The 20982-nt window shown below is 39.3% G+C and overlaps 1 protein-coding gene across 1 annotated transcript in view; it reads right to left on the bottom strand.

Moving 5' to 3' along the window:
• The window catches only part of KNTC1 (kinetochore associated 1), a 114585-nt gene that overhangs the window by 65825 nt on the left and 27778 nt on the right, over window positions 1–20982 (bottom strand). Inside the window, exons 14-28 of the mRNA XM_063454289.1 lie at window positions 19191–19234; window positions 18350–18415; window positions 13059–13134; window positions 12026–12151; window positions 11838–11927; window positions 10954–11019; window positions 9499–9560; window positions 7232–7343; window positions 6975–7118; window positions 6674–6730; window positions 6455–6556; window positions 6216–6335; window positions 5854–5997; window positions 3509–3607; window positions 858–961 (exon numbers count right to left, since the gene is read on the bottom strand). Coding sequence (XP_063310359.1) covers window positions 858–961; window positions 3509–3607; window positions 5854–5997; window positions 6216–6335; window positions 6455–6556; window positions 6674–6730; window positions 6975–7118; window positions 7232–7343; window positions 9499–9560; window positions 10954–11019; window positions 11838–11927; window positions 12026–12151; window positions 13059–13134; window positions 18350–18415; window positions 19191–19234 — 1412 coding nt within the window. The remainder of the gene's footprint in view (window positions 1–857; window positions 962–3508; window positions 3608–5853; window positions 5998–6215; window positions 6336–6454; window positions 6557–6673; window positions 6731–6974; window positions 7119–7231; window positions 7344–9498; window positions 9561–10953; window positions 11020–11837; window positions 11928–12025; window positions 12152–13058; window positions 13135–18349; window positions 18416–19190; window positions 19235–20982) is intronic.

Genomic DNA, 20982 nt, shown 5'->3' with positions numbered 1-20982 from the left:
TACAGGTCACAGTACTTAAAATGTATCAGAAGGCAGTGTATTAACTAAAGCGTTAATTGAAAATTTTAGGTAACAATAACTTATCTGAAAATAAAAAATACCCAACTCTGTTGGCAATTTTAGCCTTAATTTTGTAATCCAATTTTCAGTTCACTATAATGCAGTGCTTAATTAATAAAATCGGAGGTATCAAGACCACATGGCTCCCTGCTTGATACATGTCTGTTATTGATTTGTTTAGTTTCCAAAGTGGCAATGCTGTCTTCACTGCAAAACATTGAGCATACAGACACCATCCTATACATACATGAAGTGAAATTCTTCTTGATGCTCCTGCAATGCTACGAAGGCACATTATCTGGTGATCAGTTGTTCTAATCGCAGTAAAGAGAATAGTCTTCCAATGTTCGTATTAATTTAATAAATGCCCGTTTTGTCAGATGTTTTAATTATTTATTTCATTAATTTACTCATGACAGAAATGTTACAATGCCTCTTTGGATGGTCTAACTAGAGGTTCAATACACTCTGAACAGACACCTCAAGATACTAAAGGAAGGAAACAATCTGAAATTAGTAGGTTACAATCTGAAATGAGTAGGTTGCATTCTGACTCAAAACAGCTTTAACCTGTTTTAGAAAGGCTTTTTTTTTTTTTAAATTACATACTGGATATGCTTGAAGCACTAAACAGAAATTGAACGGCTTTCAATAAATAGCAAAATAAAACATTATCGGTTTTCAAACGCTTAGTATGCTGAAGCATGCAGATTTTTTAATTGCAAATAATAATATAAAATAAAAATGGAAAGCTGAACATTCAAAAGCATGGCATTAATATATTACAAAAATCTTACTTTGGGTGATCCATCTCCAAATGTTGTTTTACAAGCTGCTCTACTGTATCACTCCACGGTACAACAGCACCATACATGATTTGAAGAACTGCATCAAATATTAGCTGTAGAAAAAAAATCTTGTGATATTAGGCTTTTCAAAACAAAATTGTAGGCGCTCAGCAGGAAAAGCAATTCTGCATTTATCAATGGATATTTTAAGATGTTATGTTATTAATAGTCACTATCATTTGATTCTAAACAAACATGCCAATATCATTATTTAAAATTGTAACTTCTTCTAATCAATAGGTTTACAATACATAACATGCCTTTAGGGCAATAAAAATGAGAACTCCAGGGGCGGGGGCGGACCGCCGAGCTGGACGGTTGCAAGCAAGATCAGCTCCTGCAACATATCAACGTTTAAGCTATTTAAACATGACTTTCAACCTAAAAACAGGCCAACAGTGAAGGTCCTCAGCGCAAAAGGGAACACTGAATCCAGGGAGAAGCTGGCTCCTCGAGTTTTAGTCCCCTAGAGGAGAAATCGATGTCCCAGTTGGGGCCTTCTCCGGTGGTGAGTGGGGCGGACGGCCGCTGCCCCGCTATCCTGCCTAACAGAACTCAGCCAGAGGCACAAAACTCATGTGGACCTGGTCCTCCCTCCCCCATATGGACCTGTGGGGGTGATCCCGGTCCTCGCCCTGTGGCCCCGACCGCGGCAACGCAACCAAGACCCAGCGACACCACCACCTTGATCGGCGGCCCGAGCGCTGCATCTAAGATGTCAGGCGCCATGTGCGCAGGAGGCAGAGGGAAGACCTCTCTCCCCCCGCGCTCACAGTAATCAGCGCGGCTCCTGGGCACAAGCTCGATGGGCTTGCGGCCTTCCTACCCTGCAACGCAGACAGACAGAAGAACTCTCACCTGTCCCCGCAGCAATCCAAGCCAGCGGCAAGCTGTGCAGGCGATCCAACCAAGCCGATGACAGCTGCTGCACCGAAGGGACGGAACACCGCACAACGACCATTCCCACCAGGGACAACTAACCCTGCCGCCAAGCGAGGTACTCCTGCAACAGGGCCGACCCCATACTCACCTTACACCCAGCTTGTATCACGACGACCCAGAAAAATCCAGCGCGGAAAAAGAACGGCAAGTTTTATCAGACAACATCCAGCTCCCTGCCTTGGCAGACACTAGCCTCCTGATGAACAAATATGGTTCCTATCTTTTGAATCAACTCAAGTAACCTAGATCAACCAGGGTGATATCTTCTTTAAAGCTCCTTACCTAGATCCAGCTTGATTATTATTTTATATTGTAATTTTAAGTTTTTTATAATTTTAAACAGCACTCAGTAGGCATGTGTTCAGATAGCCAGTGACAGCTCTGTTTATCCTGTGGGCATAGGCTAAAAGGGGTTAATTCGAGTGGCATGTGGAACCGGGGTCCTGATTCTACAATCTACACTCCACGGGACATTGTAACTGTTGGCAGACACCTAAGGCTCAGATACCCACCCTCAGCATGTTCCAGTCAAATTTGTGTTTAATTTTACATATGCAAGATTAGCCATGCTATATGATTTCTAAGTTTTTGTTTTTCTTTCACCTAGCGTAGCTCATTGCAAACTAACAGCTTGAACTAGACCTACTATATTCTATGCATAAACATGTGTAGTCAGATACTAGGATAGGAGTGTTTAGCTCAGTTCCGTAATGCAAGGTCCTAGCCTGCCGATACTCTCACTGTGACTACTAGGAGGAACGTATATGTAAGCTGAGCTACTGTCTCTCTTTGTTTATCATTGTTTATATGAAGCTACAGACATAACCCTGCGTACTTATCTACCTTTAAAAAAAAAAAAAAAAAAAAGTGCAATGTTTTCTCTTTAATGCCATATGTTGCACCAGCTGTTGTGGCAGTGCAAATCCACATGTTCAACCCATGCACGAACAAAATAAAGATTTAAAAAAAAAAAAAAAAAAAAAAAAAAAGCACTTCAAGAAAAGAAAACCTTTTTATTTAACCTTTTGTTTTTTAGATCAACAGCAAGTGAGAAAGTCTGAACTTAAAGGGACACTATAGGCAACCAGACCAGTTTAATTAACTGCAATAATTACCTTTATGTGTTAACTCCACTAGAGTGACTTTTGGTCGCCTGACGCTGAACGTCCTCGCGCTATGCATGAGGACATCCAGTGTCACTCGAAACCCCAATGCAAGTGCAGCTATTGCTGCCTATGTGCATTAGGTCCCCCCTGCCGGTTGATGTTGACGGCTGAGAAGCGAAGGCAGACCTCGAGTCAGCGCCAAGGAACATAATCACTCAATTCAGGTAAGGGACAGTGGTTATCGGGAAATATAGTGCCAAGAAAACAACTTTGTGTTTCTTTAACAGACAGAAATCTTTTTTGAGCATATATAACTATGTAATAGCTAGTGGAAATATTACACCCCTGTCTATTTTGTGTGTACATTTTGGTATCATATCATGCTACATGATGCAATGCTTCTTAGCCAGCCCTGAAAAGCTGTATTTGTAGATAAAAAAAATGTATATTTATTCCAGGAACCATACTTACATTTTTAAACATATACCAAACCAAAGACTGGAAATGCAATAAGGACTCAAAAGGCAAACATCTTAAATTTAATGCACTTACATCTGTATCTGACATGCACTTCAATACGGCTATTGCTTTCGCTTCCCATGCCGTTTCAAACAATGATGCAGATCGTGAACTGCAGCGCTCCAGCAAATCCTGAGAAATCAAAACAAAACTTGCAAAAATAATTATACAAGCTAAGATATATTAACACATTTATTTCAACAAAACAAAATAATTGCGGTTATTACATATTTGCTAAATGGTGCATAGCATGAAATGAATTTGAGTGGGGGGGAGGGGGCAATCACCTAAAAATGTTTATTTTTTATTTGTATTATTATATATAAATATTTATATATGATCCTTTCATCAAATATAGAAAGGAAATAGATTCTATAAAAATTAAGTATATGAGTATATGTAAACAAATGAGAAAAACTCACCCCTAACTTTAGAATATAACGTATCCTTCAGTCTTTACATCTAACTATATTGTTTAGTGTTTGAAAACCGACACTTTCTTTGGTCTTCCCTGCTTATGTGCAGAGAGTGAAGCAGGAAAGACCAAGTAGACTCTCACCCTGCCATATACTAAATGTAGGGATGAATATATATATTTATTTTTTAAACAAAATGTAATTAAAAAAATTAAAAATAATAAATTTCTATTAAAAACTTGATGATTGTTACATTAATTTAATAATTTTCAGTTCTTTCAGCAGGATTGTAAAAAAAAAAAAATAACACTCTTCCATGGTGCAGGGAGAAGCAAGGAAGGTCTGTATGCATAACATGCTGGTTTGTCCTGTTCACATATTTTACATCAGAACGCACAAAATGCTAATTACTAAATGTAATTGTAACGTACGTTTGAATATTTGTTGGATGTTGGGTCACTAACTATTCTTTGAAAGCCACCATGTAATATATAGTCCACAAACATCTAAACTGCCATGTTATCTACCATTAAGCTTGGTTTAAAAGTAGTCTGCTGGGTCTTTTGTTAAAATTTGTTAAATGCGTTTGCTTTTTATTTACTATAGGATAGGGCATATAAACATATGTACATGTCCTCACTTTCCAACCTACCTGTTTTACGACGGCTCGCACTTACAACTAGCTCTCTAACTTGGGGATTCAAGGGATTTTCCACTTTAGAGAGCTGGTCTATGTTCAAGGAAGTTTTCCCGAACAAAGATTTGCGGTATTCCCTGCACTAGTGAACTGGTCTATATTAGGGGGAATTCCCCCGAACTTAGACCTGCTCTCTTGCGCATGCTCGCTAGTGCATCCTTACCTACCGACCAATTCGTTTTAAGACCGGGTCGTAAGAATGGAACCCGGTCGGTAAGTGAGGAGTGTCGGTACATAACAGACTTTGCAAGCTTTTCTAGGTTTAGTTAGGTCAAACACCTTGACAATTTGTTATGCTTTGTTGATTAATGTTTTATGATGAAGTTCATTTTAAGGATTCACTTTCAAGTTGGAGCCCAAGAGAAGCCTAGTTAGCATAACTAGTGGAGATTAACCATTTGGATTACAGAGAGTATAAACATTTTTATTTTCAAGTATTTTGTAGTATGAGATACTCTCCATAAAGCCTCATTTTCCCTAATTTATACTTTAGGAATGATTCCCAGTCTGTAGAGGAACACATTTCTCTAGCAGAATCCACTAATCATTTATATAATGCCTGCAAGTATGCTGAAAATGTCAGCTCACCTCTACTTCCAAAGACTAAAAGGAAGTTGCAATGGGTCAAATCATTCCTACAGTCAGGGAGGGAAGCGTAAATGGACTCCATTTCATGGTTTGAATTCCAGAGATTGATTAAGATTGCTATAGTGGTTTTAGATACCTCCATTTTATAAATATTTTATTGAGATGGTTACTCCAAGCATCATAGCCCACTGTAGTGGTTATGATGCCATTAGTCCCTTGGTCCTCCTCTTCCATTTCCAGGTAATGGAGGAAAAAACATTTTGCAACAGCTTGCCCTCTTGCATGGTCCTGCCAGGCACTCACTCAATCTCCTTTAAAACTGGCTGCAACATGTACAAAGCTTCTGCAGAGCCTTATGCCGATCCGGTCAGCCATTTATTGCCTTGGAGTAACCCTTCAACTTATATTTATCTACTTTTGTCACACTTTCTGAAAATTAGAAAATTGCATTTTTGTTTTTACCAACAATTTAAACTCTGTGTGAAATATTCCAAGATAAAGGACATTTAATGCTATCTAAAGCTTTTAATTGACCAAATATTTCTACAAAAGGCTGAACCAATAAGTGAAAAATAATACATAATTTACATTTTTTAATTTGTTTGAAATACAATCTATACACAAGAAATATTGCTTCAAATAATTGTTATCCTAATATGTTGAACATTTTATTTTACCTTAATATATTGAAGAAGAAGCTCTTCCTCTTGAAGGTTGTGTTCATACATATATGGCCTGATAACTTTTTCAAGAGTAGATGGAATGAGCTCTGGGGCCAAAACTTTATCCAACATGCGAAACACAATAGTAGTTGTGGTTTCCTGAATTCAAAAGAAGTGCCAATGCAAAGTTTTTAAATATTCAACAAAGTCCCCGTCAAAGAAGTAGAATTAATCAGAAACAATTGAAATTAAATAATCTGGGAATTTGCAAAAAATTAATAAAAAATAGTAAAAATTAGGGAAAGGACAGAAAATACTGCTTTGGTCATTAATAGTTTAAAAAAAAAAATGCATTTTGTGCACTAGACAGGTCTTACCTTTTCATACTCTGAAAGGGCAAGCCTGCAATTATACTTCCTGTAGAGGTCCACTAATTCCTGCAAACTGGTGACAAGCTTCATTAACTGCTGAACTTCCTCACAATCACCATCTTCCTTCTAAAACACAATAAGCAGGGTCAACAATATCTTCGCCTGGACAAAGTAGTAATACAGTTCACGGACTTTAGATGCACTAAAACTGTTCAATACTAAATTGTTTAGAGATTCCCACTCACCAATGGAACCCATATCCAAGACGATGCTAATCCAAAGTCTGCAGGATTTTTAGATGTAAAGTACACTTCTGCCATTTCATATCCATTCTCTGGCCAGTTTGCCTATTGAAAGGGACATATAATTAATCACTTGGCCAAAGAGATACAGAAGGATTTTTATTTACAGCACAGTATATTTTCTGTGAAAAATTGATTAACTTTCTCCCATTGCAGTGTTACCTTGTCCGTCAGCTCTAGACCCCTTGCTCTATGCTCAAGCCATTTTGCTATGATTTTCTGTAATGCAACCAGAAAAGATACACAGGGTTACCTTGATAAGAATAACATTGTTGTATACATAGTCATTAACAGGAAATGGCATTATTTGAGGATGAAAAAAAGGGGTCATACAAGTTTCCATGATTCTCATTCACATAAACTGTGGTGAGGTCCAGGCCACGATTCTTTTATACTTGCCGACACATCTACACTGAAAACCAACTTGTATGTGGAAAAAAAATGAATGATAATGGCACTGTACCTGCCCTTTAGGCACAATCCTCCTTACAAATGGAATTAAGATATCTTTAAACCAAAGGCACAATTCGTGAGAGGGTATATTGGCAGGTATCGTATTAAGGAGATTCTCTAGCATCTTCTCATCAAAATTGCCTTCAAATTCTGCCTGTTGAAAATAAAAACAAAATTTGTGTAAGTTATAAATAATTAAAAACATTGAATATCTATCCATCCATTTATCTATCAATCAGTGGATACTAGAGAACATAGCATCTTTACCTGATGCCTCAGCCACAAATATTGCGCGCAGGGCAAATTTTGTTCTTCTAACTGAAAAAGGATGTCTTTCAGCACATCTTCATTATTTAGGAACTCAATCCAAGCGATGCCACTACAGAAGGACAACAAAAATTAAGAGTAAACTCATAAACATGAAAGTCATGGGCTAGCTGGAAAATAAATGCATAGGATCTACATTTAATTAAATATTAGATTGCACCAAGGGATCTTAAATGCGATGTTAATGGCCCGGAGAATAATTTTAATGGGAGGATAACTCCTATTTTACTTCTCTTTAACCTATCGTTCCTGTAAGTTTTCTTGTAATTGTCCTATTTATAGTTAAATCCCCCCTCTCATAATATTGTAAAGCGCTACGGAATCTGTTGGCGCTATATAAATGTCAATAATAAATAATAATAATAGTGTGATATCCGAGTATATTCTCTTCTCACCGTCTAAACCTGCACAACAGTGGGCAATAGATCTGAAAGGCACTATGTACCCGAAGTATTGTGAGTGCATGATCAATATTTCAAAAGGCTTACTCAAATCTTCCCCCCACCTTTAACAAAAAAAAATCCTATACAGATGGTACTTGGTACTGGCTAGACTACATAAAACATTTCCCAATACTTCCTCGCTATGCAGGTGATGTCACGTTAATGAGGGCACAACGAATCATGTGGAGTAGGAGTGTACTCCTATTACTACATTTTGGAAAGGAATACATAAAATTGTGGAAGATTAGATTGGGTGTTCACTAGACTTTACTCCACTTACATATCTTTGACTAGATTTACCCCAAGGTCTCCCTAGAGAACATGCAAAAACTAATACTACATATTGATTGACATATTGGTTTTTCTTGACAGCCCAGATCTCGTGTACTCGAACCCTATACATCTGAAAATGTTCTCATATCCATTAGATCCTATTTTTTGCTTAGAGTATTGTATAATCACTTATACATACTTTGACATCACAATGTATTTACTGAGCTTGATCAATTTTCACCAGGTATCTTCTTCTAATCTATAATAGGTTACAGTGAATGCTCATAGAATCGTGTAATATTTTATATGGGGCCTGTGCCTGGGTTTTGACCGTGATATCTTGCTAGTGTTGATAGTCCCACCCACTCCCCCTCAAATATGAAAAAAAAAATGTTTAAAAAAATAAAAATACTGAAACTGGAAAAAAGCTACACACGGTGATAACAATGTTGTCTCATTATTCCACTATTATTTAAAGTAATTTATATAAAGTCAGAATTTTACTCTAAAGTATTGCAAACCATACTTGGCCATGTGAGGATGGAACATGTTCATTTAAAGTATTGCTTAATGGTATGTTTCATTCTTGTTGAGGAAATCAATCAAAAAGGAGTTCAGTGTAATCAAATGTATTTATAAATTAAATCATTTATGCTGCATTAAAAGTATTATTTTGGATATATGCGTTACTAAATGGGACATATATGAAAAACATTGGGCTGTGAATATAGCGGACCATGGGTAACTCGACTGGTTACTTCCGCCATTAGTAAGTGAAGAGACCCATTTCTCCCTAGTAACTGGACGACACACAGTTCCAGGGGTACGACAAGAACTTTATTGGCCACACTCTGCTTCATACTTTTCCATATGCAAGGGTTGGAACACACAAAAAGACAATGTCCTCTCCCAGGACCCACCCCCTCCTGAGAGTCACATAACTGAACCGGAACCTCCGTCCCTTAGTCCCTGGTTCCCGACAGTCAGGGTCCTGTGCGTGTGACAGGAACTTTAGATCCTTTGTCCCCAGTTCCTGCCACCTATCCTTAGGGTTTCCCACCTCCGGTGACCAGGGGTCTTTATCCCATGGGCCTCTGTACCTGGGGTCCCAGTGCGGAAAAGCTTCCCACCTCTGTGACTCACAGCTACAGAAAGCCTGCCAAACCGCCATTGTCTCCAACGAATGTCCCCACCAGTTTTAGGGACCGTCGCAACAGTGTCTAGTGCGAACCTCCTCCGTTCGTGAAGTCCCTGTGTGAAACCAGGCAAAGAGGCGTCTCCTTTAGGGATTCAAATGCTCCCCCTGGTCGGCGTTCGTGCAACAAAAGTGGTTTCGCACTTTTGTTGCAAGTTGCCAATGTTTTAATTGATTGGTGCGAACATTCCAAGGGGCACTGGGGAGGTCCTAGTTCGGGAACAGAGAATAGTGGTGGCAGCAAAAGACATGGGGAAAACAGAAAGGAACTGTAGAAAACATGTCAAAATATTTACCTGAATTTATCAGGACCAAATGCTCCATAAAATGTAGTCAGCTTTGCCTGGGCTCTCAGTACCTATAGAAATATTAACAAGTTCTTAAAATAAAATAATAACATGGTTTCACAAACGTGTGGGTTACTCTTATCTGTAAATTAATACAGAATTGGGGATTTATGTTCCTAGAAATACACTGCAAGGTATTATGATTTCTCAAATCAAAGGTAAAACCAGCTTAAGAAGTAACCTGCTGAATTACAAGCAAGTAATGAGAAGATAAATTATGTTGCCAATTATATTTACACTCTTCAATCATGTATTCTTCATTCATTTTAACACATATGATCAAAATATTTAGTGGCACCAAAGTAGAAAAAGGACAGGCATGGCATGCATTGCCGCTAAAACATTCTATATGGATAACAAAAGGAAATGTTTCTACTTCCTATAAATGTATGGTTTTATTGTGTAGATGTTTTCATATTGACAACTTAAAAACTTTTAATCCTACCATAAAACATTTCGCAAACTTCTCTTGTAAAACCATAATACTCCTTGTAACATTTACCCTATAACATCCAAAAATTGAGTCATGAGATATTCTCACAATTCAGATAAATAAGTGAATCTTTGGCTATAGTAACCGAATCAATACTAAACCTCATTTTTTAGATTTTATTCACACCTAAGTTTGTATTACTTAATTAAAAGGGTGCATTAAAGTTATAGTGAAACAAATATGCAGGGAAAAAAGTAAGATTTGTGATTTTGTTACGGTCACTCACTTCACAATTAGCTGATTAGCTATTTTTGCCTTTAAATGCCATGCACCAAACCTTGCATATTATGTTCTTTTTTATAATTTGCTTTTCGTTTCTGTTACCTCTCCTCACGCTGTCTAATGCCACTGCAGTGCGGCTTACTACTAATACTGCACCCAGGGGTGCACTAACTGCGATCTCGATAGCATGTTTACCTAAAGTAACACTTGGATATATCAACATTTCAAGCTAGATGTCCAGGTTCCCAACAATTAAGGATCATAACAAGTCTGATACACTGTACTAGGTCATCCTTGTTTACTCTAGTAGTTAGACATGATTGTGTAGCTTGAGGTCATCTTGTTTCTAAAACATTATAAAATGGTAGTCATACTTGGTAGATGGGGGTGTCTGTGAGTATCCATGCAAATAACTAAATGTCTCGACCCCCTCATGCAGGTCATGATTAACTACTGTGTTACGCTTATAAAAAAGTACTTCAACATGTATGATTTGCAAGCTTACTAATCAATGAGATATCTAACAATTGATACCTTGCTTCCACTACAACAAAAATGTGCCTGACTAGCGAATGCCACAACCTGTACTGAATACTGTACTTCTTTATACCTTGATACCGCTATTGTGGCATGCCAAGGCTGTTTGTTAATTTTGTGCACAAAAAAAATAAAAATAACTTGCTAATTACATCTGTGATAGACACCAAAATCTCTTCAGACATTGCTGGCAAGGTCTTATCTTCCTTCTTCTGGACCTGTGAGAAGCAAGAATGCAAATTATTAATAAAGCCTTTTGTATTGCCAAACTCTAGTTATACAAGTAGAGGTATTGGGTTTTAATGGGGTATAATGACTCAGTTTTTATTCTATCTTTGTACAGACAACTTGGAAGAAAACCAGCAGGAAATCCAGAGTTTACGTAAAACTGTTTAAAAATGTGGTCCCTCCCCCTAGCAAGTAATCAGTTCTTGAAATAGAGATCAATGCCAAAAACTCAGTGACAGGGGAGACTAAGGGAATCCATCTGCAAAAATGTGCTCATGCTCTCTGTCACAAATATTCCTCTAGCAAGGGGAAAGGACAAATGTCACTTTGTTCTGACACAGATGTCTTGGCAATGAATCTTGTGTGTTGGCACTAGAGGGAGAATTGCCCTGCTTGGTTATGTGTTCTGAAGCATGGTCAATTGTATTAAAGAGAGAATGGGAGCAATGTGGGATTCGACAGATCTCAGATCATGGTGGCAAAGGCATGCTGAAGTGCGTTTCTAAAATGACTAATTTATAAAAAAAAAAAAAAGATAAGGTATATTTCATTTAGGAACAGTTATACGTTCAGGTGACCCAGTCATGACTGGATCGCCAACTATAATCTGTTAACGTTTACAATATACAAAATGTTCTACATTATAGTTATTTGCTCTGAAAAGAACAATTACTACAAATTCTCAGATATACGATTTATTTTTTTACCCCTACTTTTCTTAGCTAACATAAGGTCTTATTATAAAATACCAGAAATAGTAAAAAAAAAAAAAAAAAAAAATTGATTTAAAAAAATTGAATTCTCTTACCCGTGACTTGGCATAATTGAGCATATTAAAACTTGTTTCATATGTTGGCCATGCTGCATTGATGCAATACTCGATAACAAAGTTATCATCCTGTATGTGGAGACAGAATGTGTTTAATGTTCTTTATTAAGTTTGACACAAGTTCTCTTAGTACAGGCTAAGGGGACTCAAAATCAATTGTAAATCACCTTTATTTTATGTAGATTCAACTGTGCTTCATCCACAACTTCCTGCCATAACATTTGCCCATAACTTCCAATGGATGCTGATGCCAATTTCTCCAATACAATATTTAGTTTGACTTTGTATACAAGCTGGCAAGAAAATAAAATTAACAATGTGACAACACTGCCTCCTAATTACAGTTTGGAACTAGTATAAAAACAGAAATTCTAGTTACTTCGATGTAAATTACAATAAAACTTCTTTAAAAAAACACTTTTATGGCAGTGTACAGGAGAATAAAATCTTTAATAATAAGTTTAGACTAGGACAATCGATAGATAGATTACATACATACATATACATATCTATATCGTTTAGCACATTTTTTTTTTTTCCAAGCTTTGGTACATGAGCAGAAAGAAAAGTCCTGCGCTCAACTCCCATCACTACTGGGCGGCTGCAATGACTACAGTACACATCAGCCCCAATACATAGTAAAAACCAAAGAAAAACATGTTACTTGCGCTCTATCCTTTATCCCTATGTATTTTTAAAAACAAATGGTACATGAGCCCCTAAGGTATGTATCAGCATCGGGTTAATTGTTTTAGGTTATTTGGCGAGAATTACCTATTCTAAATACCTGTGGGATAAAGTGTTAATAGTTTGGTTATCAATACTTATCAATAATAACTCCATCCTATACAAAAACTGGCTGTTTGCCTCATCTGATCTTCCACCAAACCTCTTCACATCTTTCACTGGTTCCTTATCTCACCAAGAACATGAAATAAATTCCTTAATATTGGTTTTAGAAATCCTCTCTCAACATCTCTATGCAAGTAAACTCCTCTATCAAATCTTCAGTCTTTTTCTTGAAATATTTCTGGATATTACCAACATGCATCAAAATTCTTCTAAATCATTGTTTTTATCAATACACTAAATCCAGCCTTCACAGTCAAATATCTACAACACAGCCAGCATATTTCCTTATTTTTACATCTCTAGTTTTAATATTTTATGTGTGTATGTAGAACACAGGTGAACTTTTACCTCAACATCCAGTCCAAATTGTATAGCAAATTTTTCAGCTTCTTCAAATTTATGTTTATGAAGCAACCGGCTTAACCTATAGAAAATAATTAAAAGGATCATGTTGGGAAACAGATTGAATCAATATGATGTTAATAGTGTTGTCACAAAATAACCATCCATTAGTCAATAAGGCATAAGTGCTATGTCAAATCATGTCAGTATTTTAAAATATGCTAACATTTAAAAACAAGAGATAGGCACGGAGTACTAGTATTATCACAGCAAAAATAGAGTGAAACGTCAACATCTACCAATTTAATTAATACAGAACACATCTGCATTAAAGGGTTACTCCAACCATCACGAGCACATCTGCTTTTAAAAGTGGTCATGGTGGTAGGAGTCTAAATGTGCAGCATTTCTACTTGACACATTGCAAATCCAGAGATATATTAACTTTTGTGCCATGGGCTAGTTAAACGACCCCGCATACATACGTAACGTTGATAGCCCGGAACGCTGTTCTAGACTGTAAAATGAAAATTTGTTCCCCCTTCCTGTTTTAATTAAACCCTCCTCACCTGCCTATACGCCATTATTTATTTATTTTTCCACCCAAGGCTGTCTCAGAGCCCATATGCACTCAAAGTCAGGTAAACAGTCCAACCAAAGGATACTCTAGAGAAGAATTTGATGGGATCTCATGACACCTACCATGTCGTCAGCTGGGGAGTGCAGAGCCACGTTGTGTGCTTTGCAAAATGCTGTATTCAGGTAAGTTTTGTTTTATTACCTATTTTAGGGCTAAAGGGGGTTTACCTACAGAATAATGACTAATAGGGAATTATAAAGCAAAAAACACTCATGTAGATGAAACACTAAGTACAGCTAAAAGGTTTATTGTTACAGGAAAGAAAATGTAACAAGAAACATTTTGTATATATTTATGTTTTGATAGCTTCCTGGATTTCAATTTTTAATCTATGCCATATTCTGCAGGCACACAATATTTGTGGCACTTTTAAACTCCTTATTCTGGCATTCTACTATGCTAGTAAGTAATTTACAAAAAAACTGCATGGCAGTCAGAAGGACTGACAGTGGCCACTCTGGCAGAGTTCACCAGTTTAGATGATCTCAGCTAATTCAATGCTTTACCATAGGAAAGCACTGGAGACAATTGTGCATGCGCTGCAAAACGCTACGCTGTGCCAGTCATCTCCTTATAGAGATGCATTGAATCAGTGCTTCTCTATGACAAGCATTCAGCGTCTCCATGCAGAGTGTGGAGATGCTGAATGTCAGTGCTGCACATTTTGCAACACTGACACAGTAAGCACTAAGGTGTAAAACACAGCAATGTAAACAATGCTTTTTCACTGAAAAGGCTGTGTCTACAGCAAACCCCTGCAGGGGCAGGCTATACATTAAGCTGTAGTTGTTCTGGTAACTATAGTGTTCCTATGCTTGTGTATGCAAAGGGGTAGGGACTGCAGAGGCTGCCGGGAGGAAGGGGCTGTAGAGAGTGCAGGGGGCTGCAGAGGGGAGGGACTATAGAGGGTGACAAGGGATAGGGATTGTAAAGGGTGCTGGGGGGGGGAATAGAGGCTATAGTGGGTGCATATGGTAAAGGAGCTGTTGTGATTGCAGGGCGATATAGGAGCTGTTGCGAGTGCAGGAGCTGCTGTCAGTGCAGGAGTACAAAAGGTGCTTTAGTAGATGCAGGGGAAATAAAGGCTGTAGTGGGTGCAGGGCATAATAGGGGCTGTACTGGGTGCCAATATATCAAATACCTACTATAAAACATTTAGCAAAAATACTGACTCCCCAGTTATTAAGTCACTTTAACCCCTTAAGGACACATGACATGTGTGACATGTCATGATTGCCTTTTATTCCAGAAGTTTGGTCCTTAAGGGGTTAACTACGCTATTCGCCTCTCCAAACTACCCACCGACATGCTCACCGCGACGGTAATCACACGACCCACTGCGAGAACTTTAGGCCCATTTCCCTTCTCATTTCGGACACCAAATGCTTTGCAAAAATCATTGCCAACAGGATGTTGGAGACCCTACAAGCATTGATACACCCAGACCAATCAGGGTTTGTCAAGGATAGGCAAGGGACCGATAACACTAGAAAAGTGCTAGACATCTTGAAGTCCATGAGGAGAAGGGGCGTGGGAGGTCTTCTGCTTCTCTGGATGCAGAAAAAGCATTTGACTGGCTGAGTTGGAACTTTCTAGAAGCAGTGATGACAAAATACCAGTTCCCAGTCCTATTCATAACAGTAGTCAAGGCATTATGCAACAGTCGTACAGCCAAAGTAGTGTCCGGGGGTTTTCTGTCCAAGCCATTCAATATATCCTATGGCACATGGCAAGGGCACTCTCCCACTTACTTTATGTTTTAGCATTCAAACCCCTAGCATCCCAAATACGAACAAGTGAAGCAATTGCAGGGGTCCAGATAGGAAAGACTGAACATAAACTCAGCCTCTTTGTGCAAGATGTCCTCCTGACCATCACTAGCCCGGAAACATCTCTCCCAAAACTCACCGACATAATACAGGAAAATAGCAAATTCTCATATTATTAACTCAACACTGCAGAAGCTCAAGCAATGACAATTAATCTGAAACACGACACAGAGCACGCACTCAAACAACAACACGACTTCGACAGAAGAGTAGACCATATAATATATCTAGGGATAAAACTTACAAAACATCCTCATGACCTTCTTAAGGCTAACTACACCAAAATTGCCAAAGACATCCGAACACAAATGGATGAATGTAAAGACACATTTCCGTCCTGGATGGGCCAAAATGATGTTACTCCCAAAACTCCAGTTCTGTTTCGCTCTCTACTCATAGACGTCCCTACATCATACTTCACTACCTTACAACGCCATGTTAACCAGTTTATCACTGGCCACCGTAAAGCCTGCATCTCCAAAGGCACGTCCACTAGAAAACACCTAGACGGTGGTATTGGCAAACCCTGACTTACAGGCCTACTTTCGAGCCACTATACGTAACCAAGCAATAAGCATACACAGTGGCATACACAACCCCCCCTGGGCAGAAATGGAGTCCCACTGGTCGCTAGCAGAAGGTCTCCACCATCTCCTCTGGGTACCCAAACCTCTGCGCCCAAAAATACACGATCCATTGCCCATGACCTCAGTCATGCTAAAAACATGGGACGACCACAAACAAATTTCTCACATGGACTCCCTTCTCACTCGCCACACCGCTCAGAGGTTTTAAATTCCTTGTTTCTACGTTTGACAGTAGGGGGTGGGAAGGCCAGGCATGATGTTCCTACACCACATATAGAAAGGGGACAAACTAATTCCATTTCCACAACTCCCATGCCTGCCCTCTTCTATGTGCATGTCCTACCTCCAACTGCAATCTGTTCTGCAAAAATTGAAACAAACAATATCCATACCCCTGTCCTCTGTCTGATATGTCTTGGATTGAGAAAATGTGTACCGCTAGGGCGCCACAAAAGAAAATGATCTCAACCTGCTATGATACACTGATGGTGGACATGGCAAGGCTGTTGTCCAGCTTCACCAAAGCATGGGAGAGAGAGAGCTAGGTACTGATATACCACAGACTAAATAGTTCAAGGTCTTTCAGGTGCACAAACCCCACACATTTAACTGCTCAGGAAAATAATGACCAGATGGTACTTAGTGCCAACACGGGTCGCTCATATGTATACGCCCACATCTGATATCTGCTGGAGGTGTAACTCAGGAAAGGGTACAATGTCACACATTTGGTGGGAATGCCCTGAGCTAAACCCGTACAGGGAGATGATAGCCACACTGCTGTCAGACATAATGAACAAACCCATACAAGGTTCAATTGAATTCTTTTTATGGTTTATGTTCCCAAGCGACCTAACTATGGCACAAGAGACCCTGGCATTTTAAATCTCCTAGTTTGCTGCAAACCTACTAATAGCAAGGGGGTGAAAATCCACCAAAATTTCCTGTAGGGAAGACGTTATCTGACAGGTTAGAATTAACGGGCAATACGAAAGGATGGCCCATATGAGTTCAAAACAGATCTCACAAAAAGATTGCTGGGTGGGATCAATGGGAGGCATGGATGGCCTTGCAGAGGGAGCAAGGAGCAAGTTAAAAGATAGGGAAAAAAACAGGTCAAAGTTATCAGAAACCCATGGACGCAAATTATACATGGCATCCTCCCAGGCACCGGCTCTGTATGGCCCCTACTCTTAGGCCTCAGCCACCCTGGTACTCTCCCAACACAGGTTAAAGAATTGATGTAACACTCGAGTTCGCCAACTTCCGTCCCATCAGGACGCTTTCCTCTCTCTCTACTGCTATCTCAGGTTAGTAACCCAAAGAGCAACCAAAGTGCCAGTAAACCAACAGTCCAGAGCAACTTACCCATCTTAATAAAAAGCACCCATCGGGTCAACGGGTGTTTTTCGAAACTAAAGGGGCACACAACTACCACAACTAGATACACAGTAGCACTGTAGTTACATTACGCGCCAACACAACTTTGCTGCGCACAACCATACCGCTGTACCCCTACTACACAGTAGAATGTGGAATGGGTACAAACGGGATCGAAAAGGTGTCTATGTTGTCATTGTACTGTTTAATGCAAATGTATTGTTTCTCGTTAAACTGTGAGTGCTGACCACATGGTCAGATGTACCCACTTTGTTCAAAACAAAAAAAGAATTAAAGATGTAAAAAAATAAAAAAAAATAAAAAAAAAAATACCCCACTCCCCAATTACCTCCCTGGTGGTGCAAAAATTATCTTCTGAATGTTCCTCACCATCCCAGACATGCTGCCTGTAACACTGCTCATGGCAGCTCCGCACAGCTCACTTTGCACTGTGACTGATTATGTCATTTCCTGCAGAACAAGCCATACTGAGCTGCCCTGAGCAGTGTTACACTGAGACAGGGACACGGACCAGCCTAGGGGGGGTCTTTGGGCAGGCTCCTTAGCTGTCCCTCAGTGTGCGCTGCATGGGGGAGCATATTTGTACAAGTAGGGTCCCGCGGAAGGCTGTGCGGGTCCCTTACGGAGTGCAGGCTGGCTGGGGAACCTGCTGAACTCCCCAGCTCAGCCATTACTGCACTGCAGCAGGGGTGGGCCCCCCCAGAGCCTCGCCCTCGGTCCATGACCAATTTGCCAAAGTCCTCAGTCTGGCACTGATGGCAGTTATGAGTCTAAAAACATTTTAAGCTACCTTAACTTGGATCTGAAGTTATATTTAACCTAGTTGTAGAGACATAGTACCTGTTTTCTGGTAACGCTTCTGTTAGGCATCTCATTGCAAGGGCTGAGACAGGGTAACCAGGTGACCTATAAACACATGTACACAATATCATACCAAGTGATCTATCTTAAGCCTCGTTATTAATTTATATCAATATTTAACAGTAAAAATATTAGCATGCAATGCCTAATACAAATGGGCCACACTCTTTCAAATAGATAAACTTTTAGGGAAACAATTACTGATATTAACTAGAGCAGGGGTGCCCAATAGGTAGATCCCCAGATGTTGTAAAACTACAACTCCCATGACGCTTTTCTTGCATGTCTTTAGAAGGCTTTAGATTATGACAAAGCATCATGAAAGTTGTAGCTTTAAAACATCTGGGGATCTACCTTTTGGGCACCCCTGCACTAAAGAGTTTTCATCTCTTGGGGTTGTGGAGTATGTACCGCTATTATTAATTATACACCTTTACATTCACATAAGCTATAGTCATTATATGTTGAAGAAAGACTCATGACATAGAAAAAGATTAACTCAGCAATGAAATGGTTCATGTTTAAGTCAGGACAAAGCCATATGTTGCTTGTCAATCGCAGTATAGACAAGATACCCTTACACCTCTAGTCTACTAAGCTAAACTACAGAAATATATTACATTATAGAGTTCATACTTTTTGGACATGGAAGAAGCAATTTGATCTGATTTAACCTTTTTGGGAGAAAGGACATAGTATGTAATCAGGACATATTTAGCGCTAAATTTTAATTAATTCATCAGGCATTCAGCCATTGAAACCACGACCATACTTGAAAATTGGGAGAAAACAAACAAACAAAGCACTAAACTAAAAATACCTGTCATGGCTCTCATGTATCCCTTCCAATAGATAAATTGTATCCTATCAAATATACATGTAAAAAAAAAAAATAAACTATTAATCAACATTAATGCACAACAGCTCTACGGAAATGTGGACAGTTACTTGCACACATAAATTAAAGTTATATTTTGGCACAACATTGCAATATTTACATTGTAATTTCTGCTATATTTACTAATGTTTGTAAATTCTGAACTTTGTCATAATTTCAAGTAAAACAACCATTTAACACAATGCACTTTGTAAACAACAGTAATGGTGTTAAGGGTTTATGCATGTCTGACCCATACCAATTGTTCAGTTTTAGAATGCTGCAAGGAGTGCCTATGGCAATATGGTGCTTGGAAAAACTGATTTTAATACTTGTTCAACATAGTTAACGGAGGTTACTAAATAATTAAGTTCTGTCTGCTTTGGTTTTAAAGAAAACAGCTAAATAAAAGTGTTGAAGGCGTTGCCAAAATTCAACGTCTTGCTTAAAAGATATAATATCCTTATGGATATTTTTTTTAAATTGTGCGAATTCAGCTGCATAACCATCTACAGTACGTAGATTTAATAATACCTATGTGTTTTGCCAACTTTTCGACAGCCAGCTAGCCACAGCAATAGAATTTGCAACTTACCTACACTGGAAGCCCTTCTTGATGCCCTGGAGACTTTGGGTTGCCTGCTTGTCAGGTTTTTCCAAGAGGCTCCAGTGCCCTACTGCAGCCACCAGACAGGTGAGGCGGCTGATCTCCTAATATGTGCAAAGCTGCATTATCTGACATCTAGTAGCCCCATTCCCCCTCACTTTTAGACTAGGGGGGTTATCCCAATCTCCAGTGATCTACAGAGTGCACTACCGTGTAGATTTCTGTCTGCACCTGTGGGATCTCAGTGAGCAGCACATACCCTCAAGATGGTGACAGGGCCTCAGCTTCGTGGTCTCAGACCTTTGCAGTGCAGGAGGGAAGTTCAAGATCCATTTGAAAGATTCATGCAACGTCTGAAACAAACCTTTGAAAAATTCTGGGCTTCTTCAGAGGCAAGCCAAGCCACGTTGCCACTTTGACAACAGGAGAGAGGCCATGAGGGTGAGGGCTAGGCGATGAGTGAGCCTGCCTCGGGCACTCCATTTCTGCAACCACCATCCACTTCAGTAGTTAGCACCCACCTGGGCCAAAGGCAAACAGGGGCAAGACCCCATTGCATCTACTAGATGAACTGAGGACCACCTGCTGCACATAATACCCCCTGGTTCTCTCTCACCCCTAGGGGGAAGGACTTGGACTCTGGGAGTCCCCAAGTCTGTGGCTCACCGATGCCGGTCTTTACACAAGCCGGGGGCTGGATGGATGCCCATCATCGTGACCTAAAAGCTGCAACCTTGCCAATCTACCACACTTATCACATATGCCTTCCGAATGTGGGAATAGTCTAGTCTAAACACCTACCTGACACCCTGGGTAGTATTAATGCTCGTTGCAAGGGACCTTGTCTCAACGGATAGCACCCACTACCCGCAAGTTTAATGTTTGTTTTTAGTTGTGATATTTATGTTTATTTTTATAGGGTATGGTTTCTTGTTTTTATAAAGCACATACCATAGTGCAGTAACTACCAATTAACAAGGATCAGTGGTATTCCTCTTTTTTGTCTAGGTAAACAACTTGAACACTACTATGGAACACTAGGTCCTGGCTTACCTTACCACTCAGTTGTATGGCATCACTCACATATATGCTAGTGTAGATATGTTTCTCCAAACGCTTACCTCCTTC

This window comes from Pelobates fuscus, chromosome 5 (genome assembly GCF_036172605.1).
Source record: "Pelobates fuscus isolate aPelFus1 chromosome 5, aPelFus1.pri, whole genome shotgun sequence".
Taxonomy (NCBI): Eukaryota; Metazoa; Chordata; class Amphibia; order Anura; family Pelobatidae; genus Pelobates; species Pelobates fuscus.
Note: the sequence above shows the minus strand (reverse complement) of the source record. Positions and strands in the feature narration are given on the sequence as shown.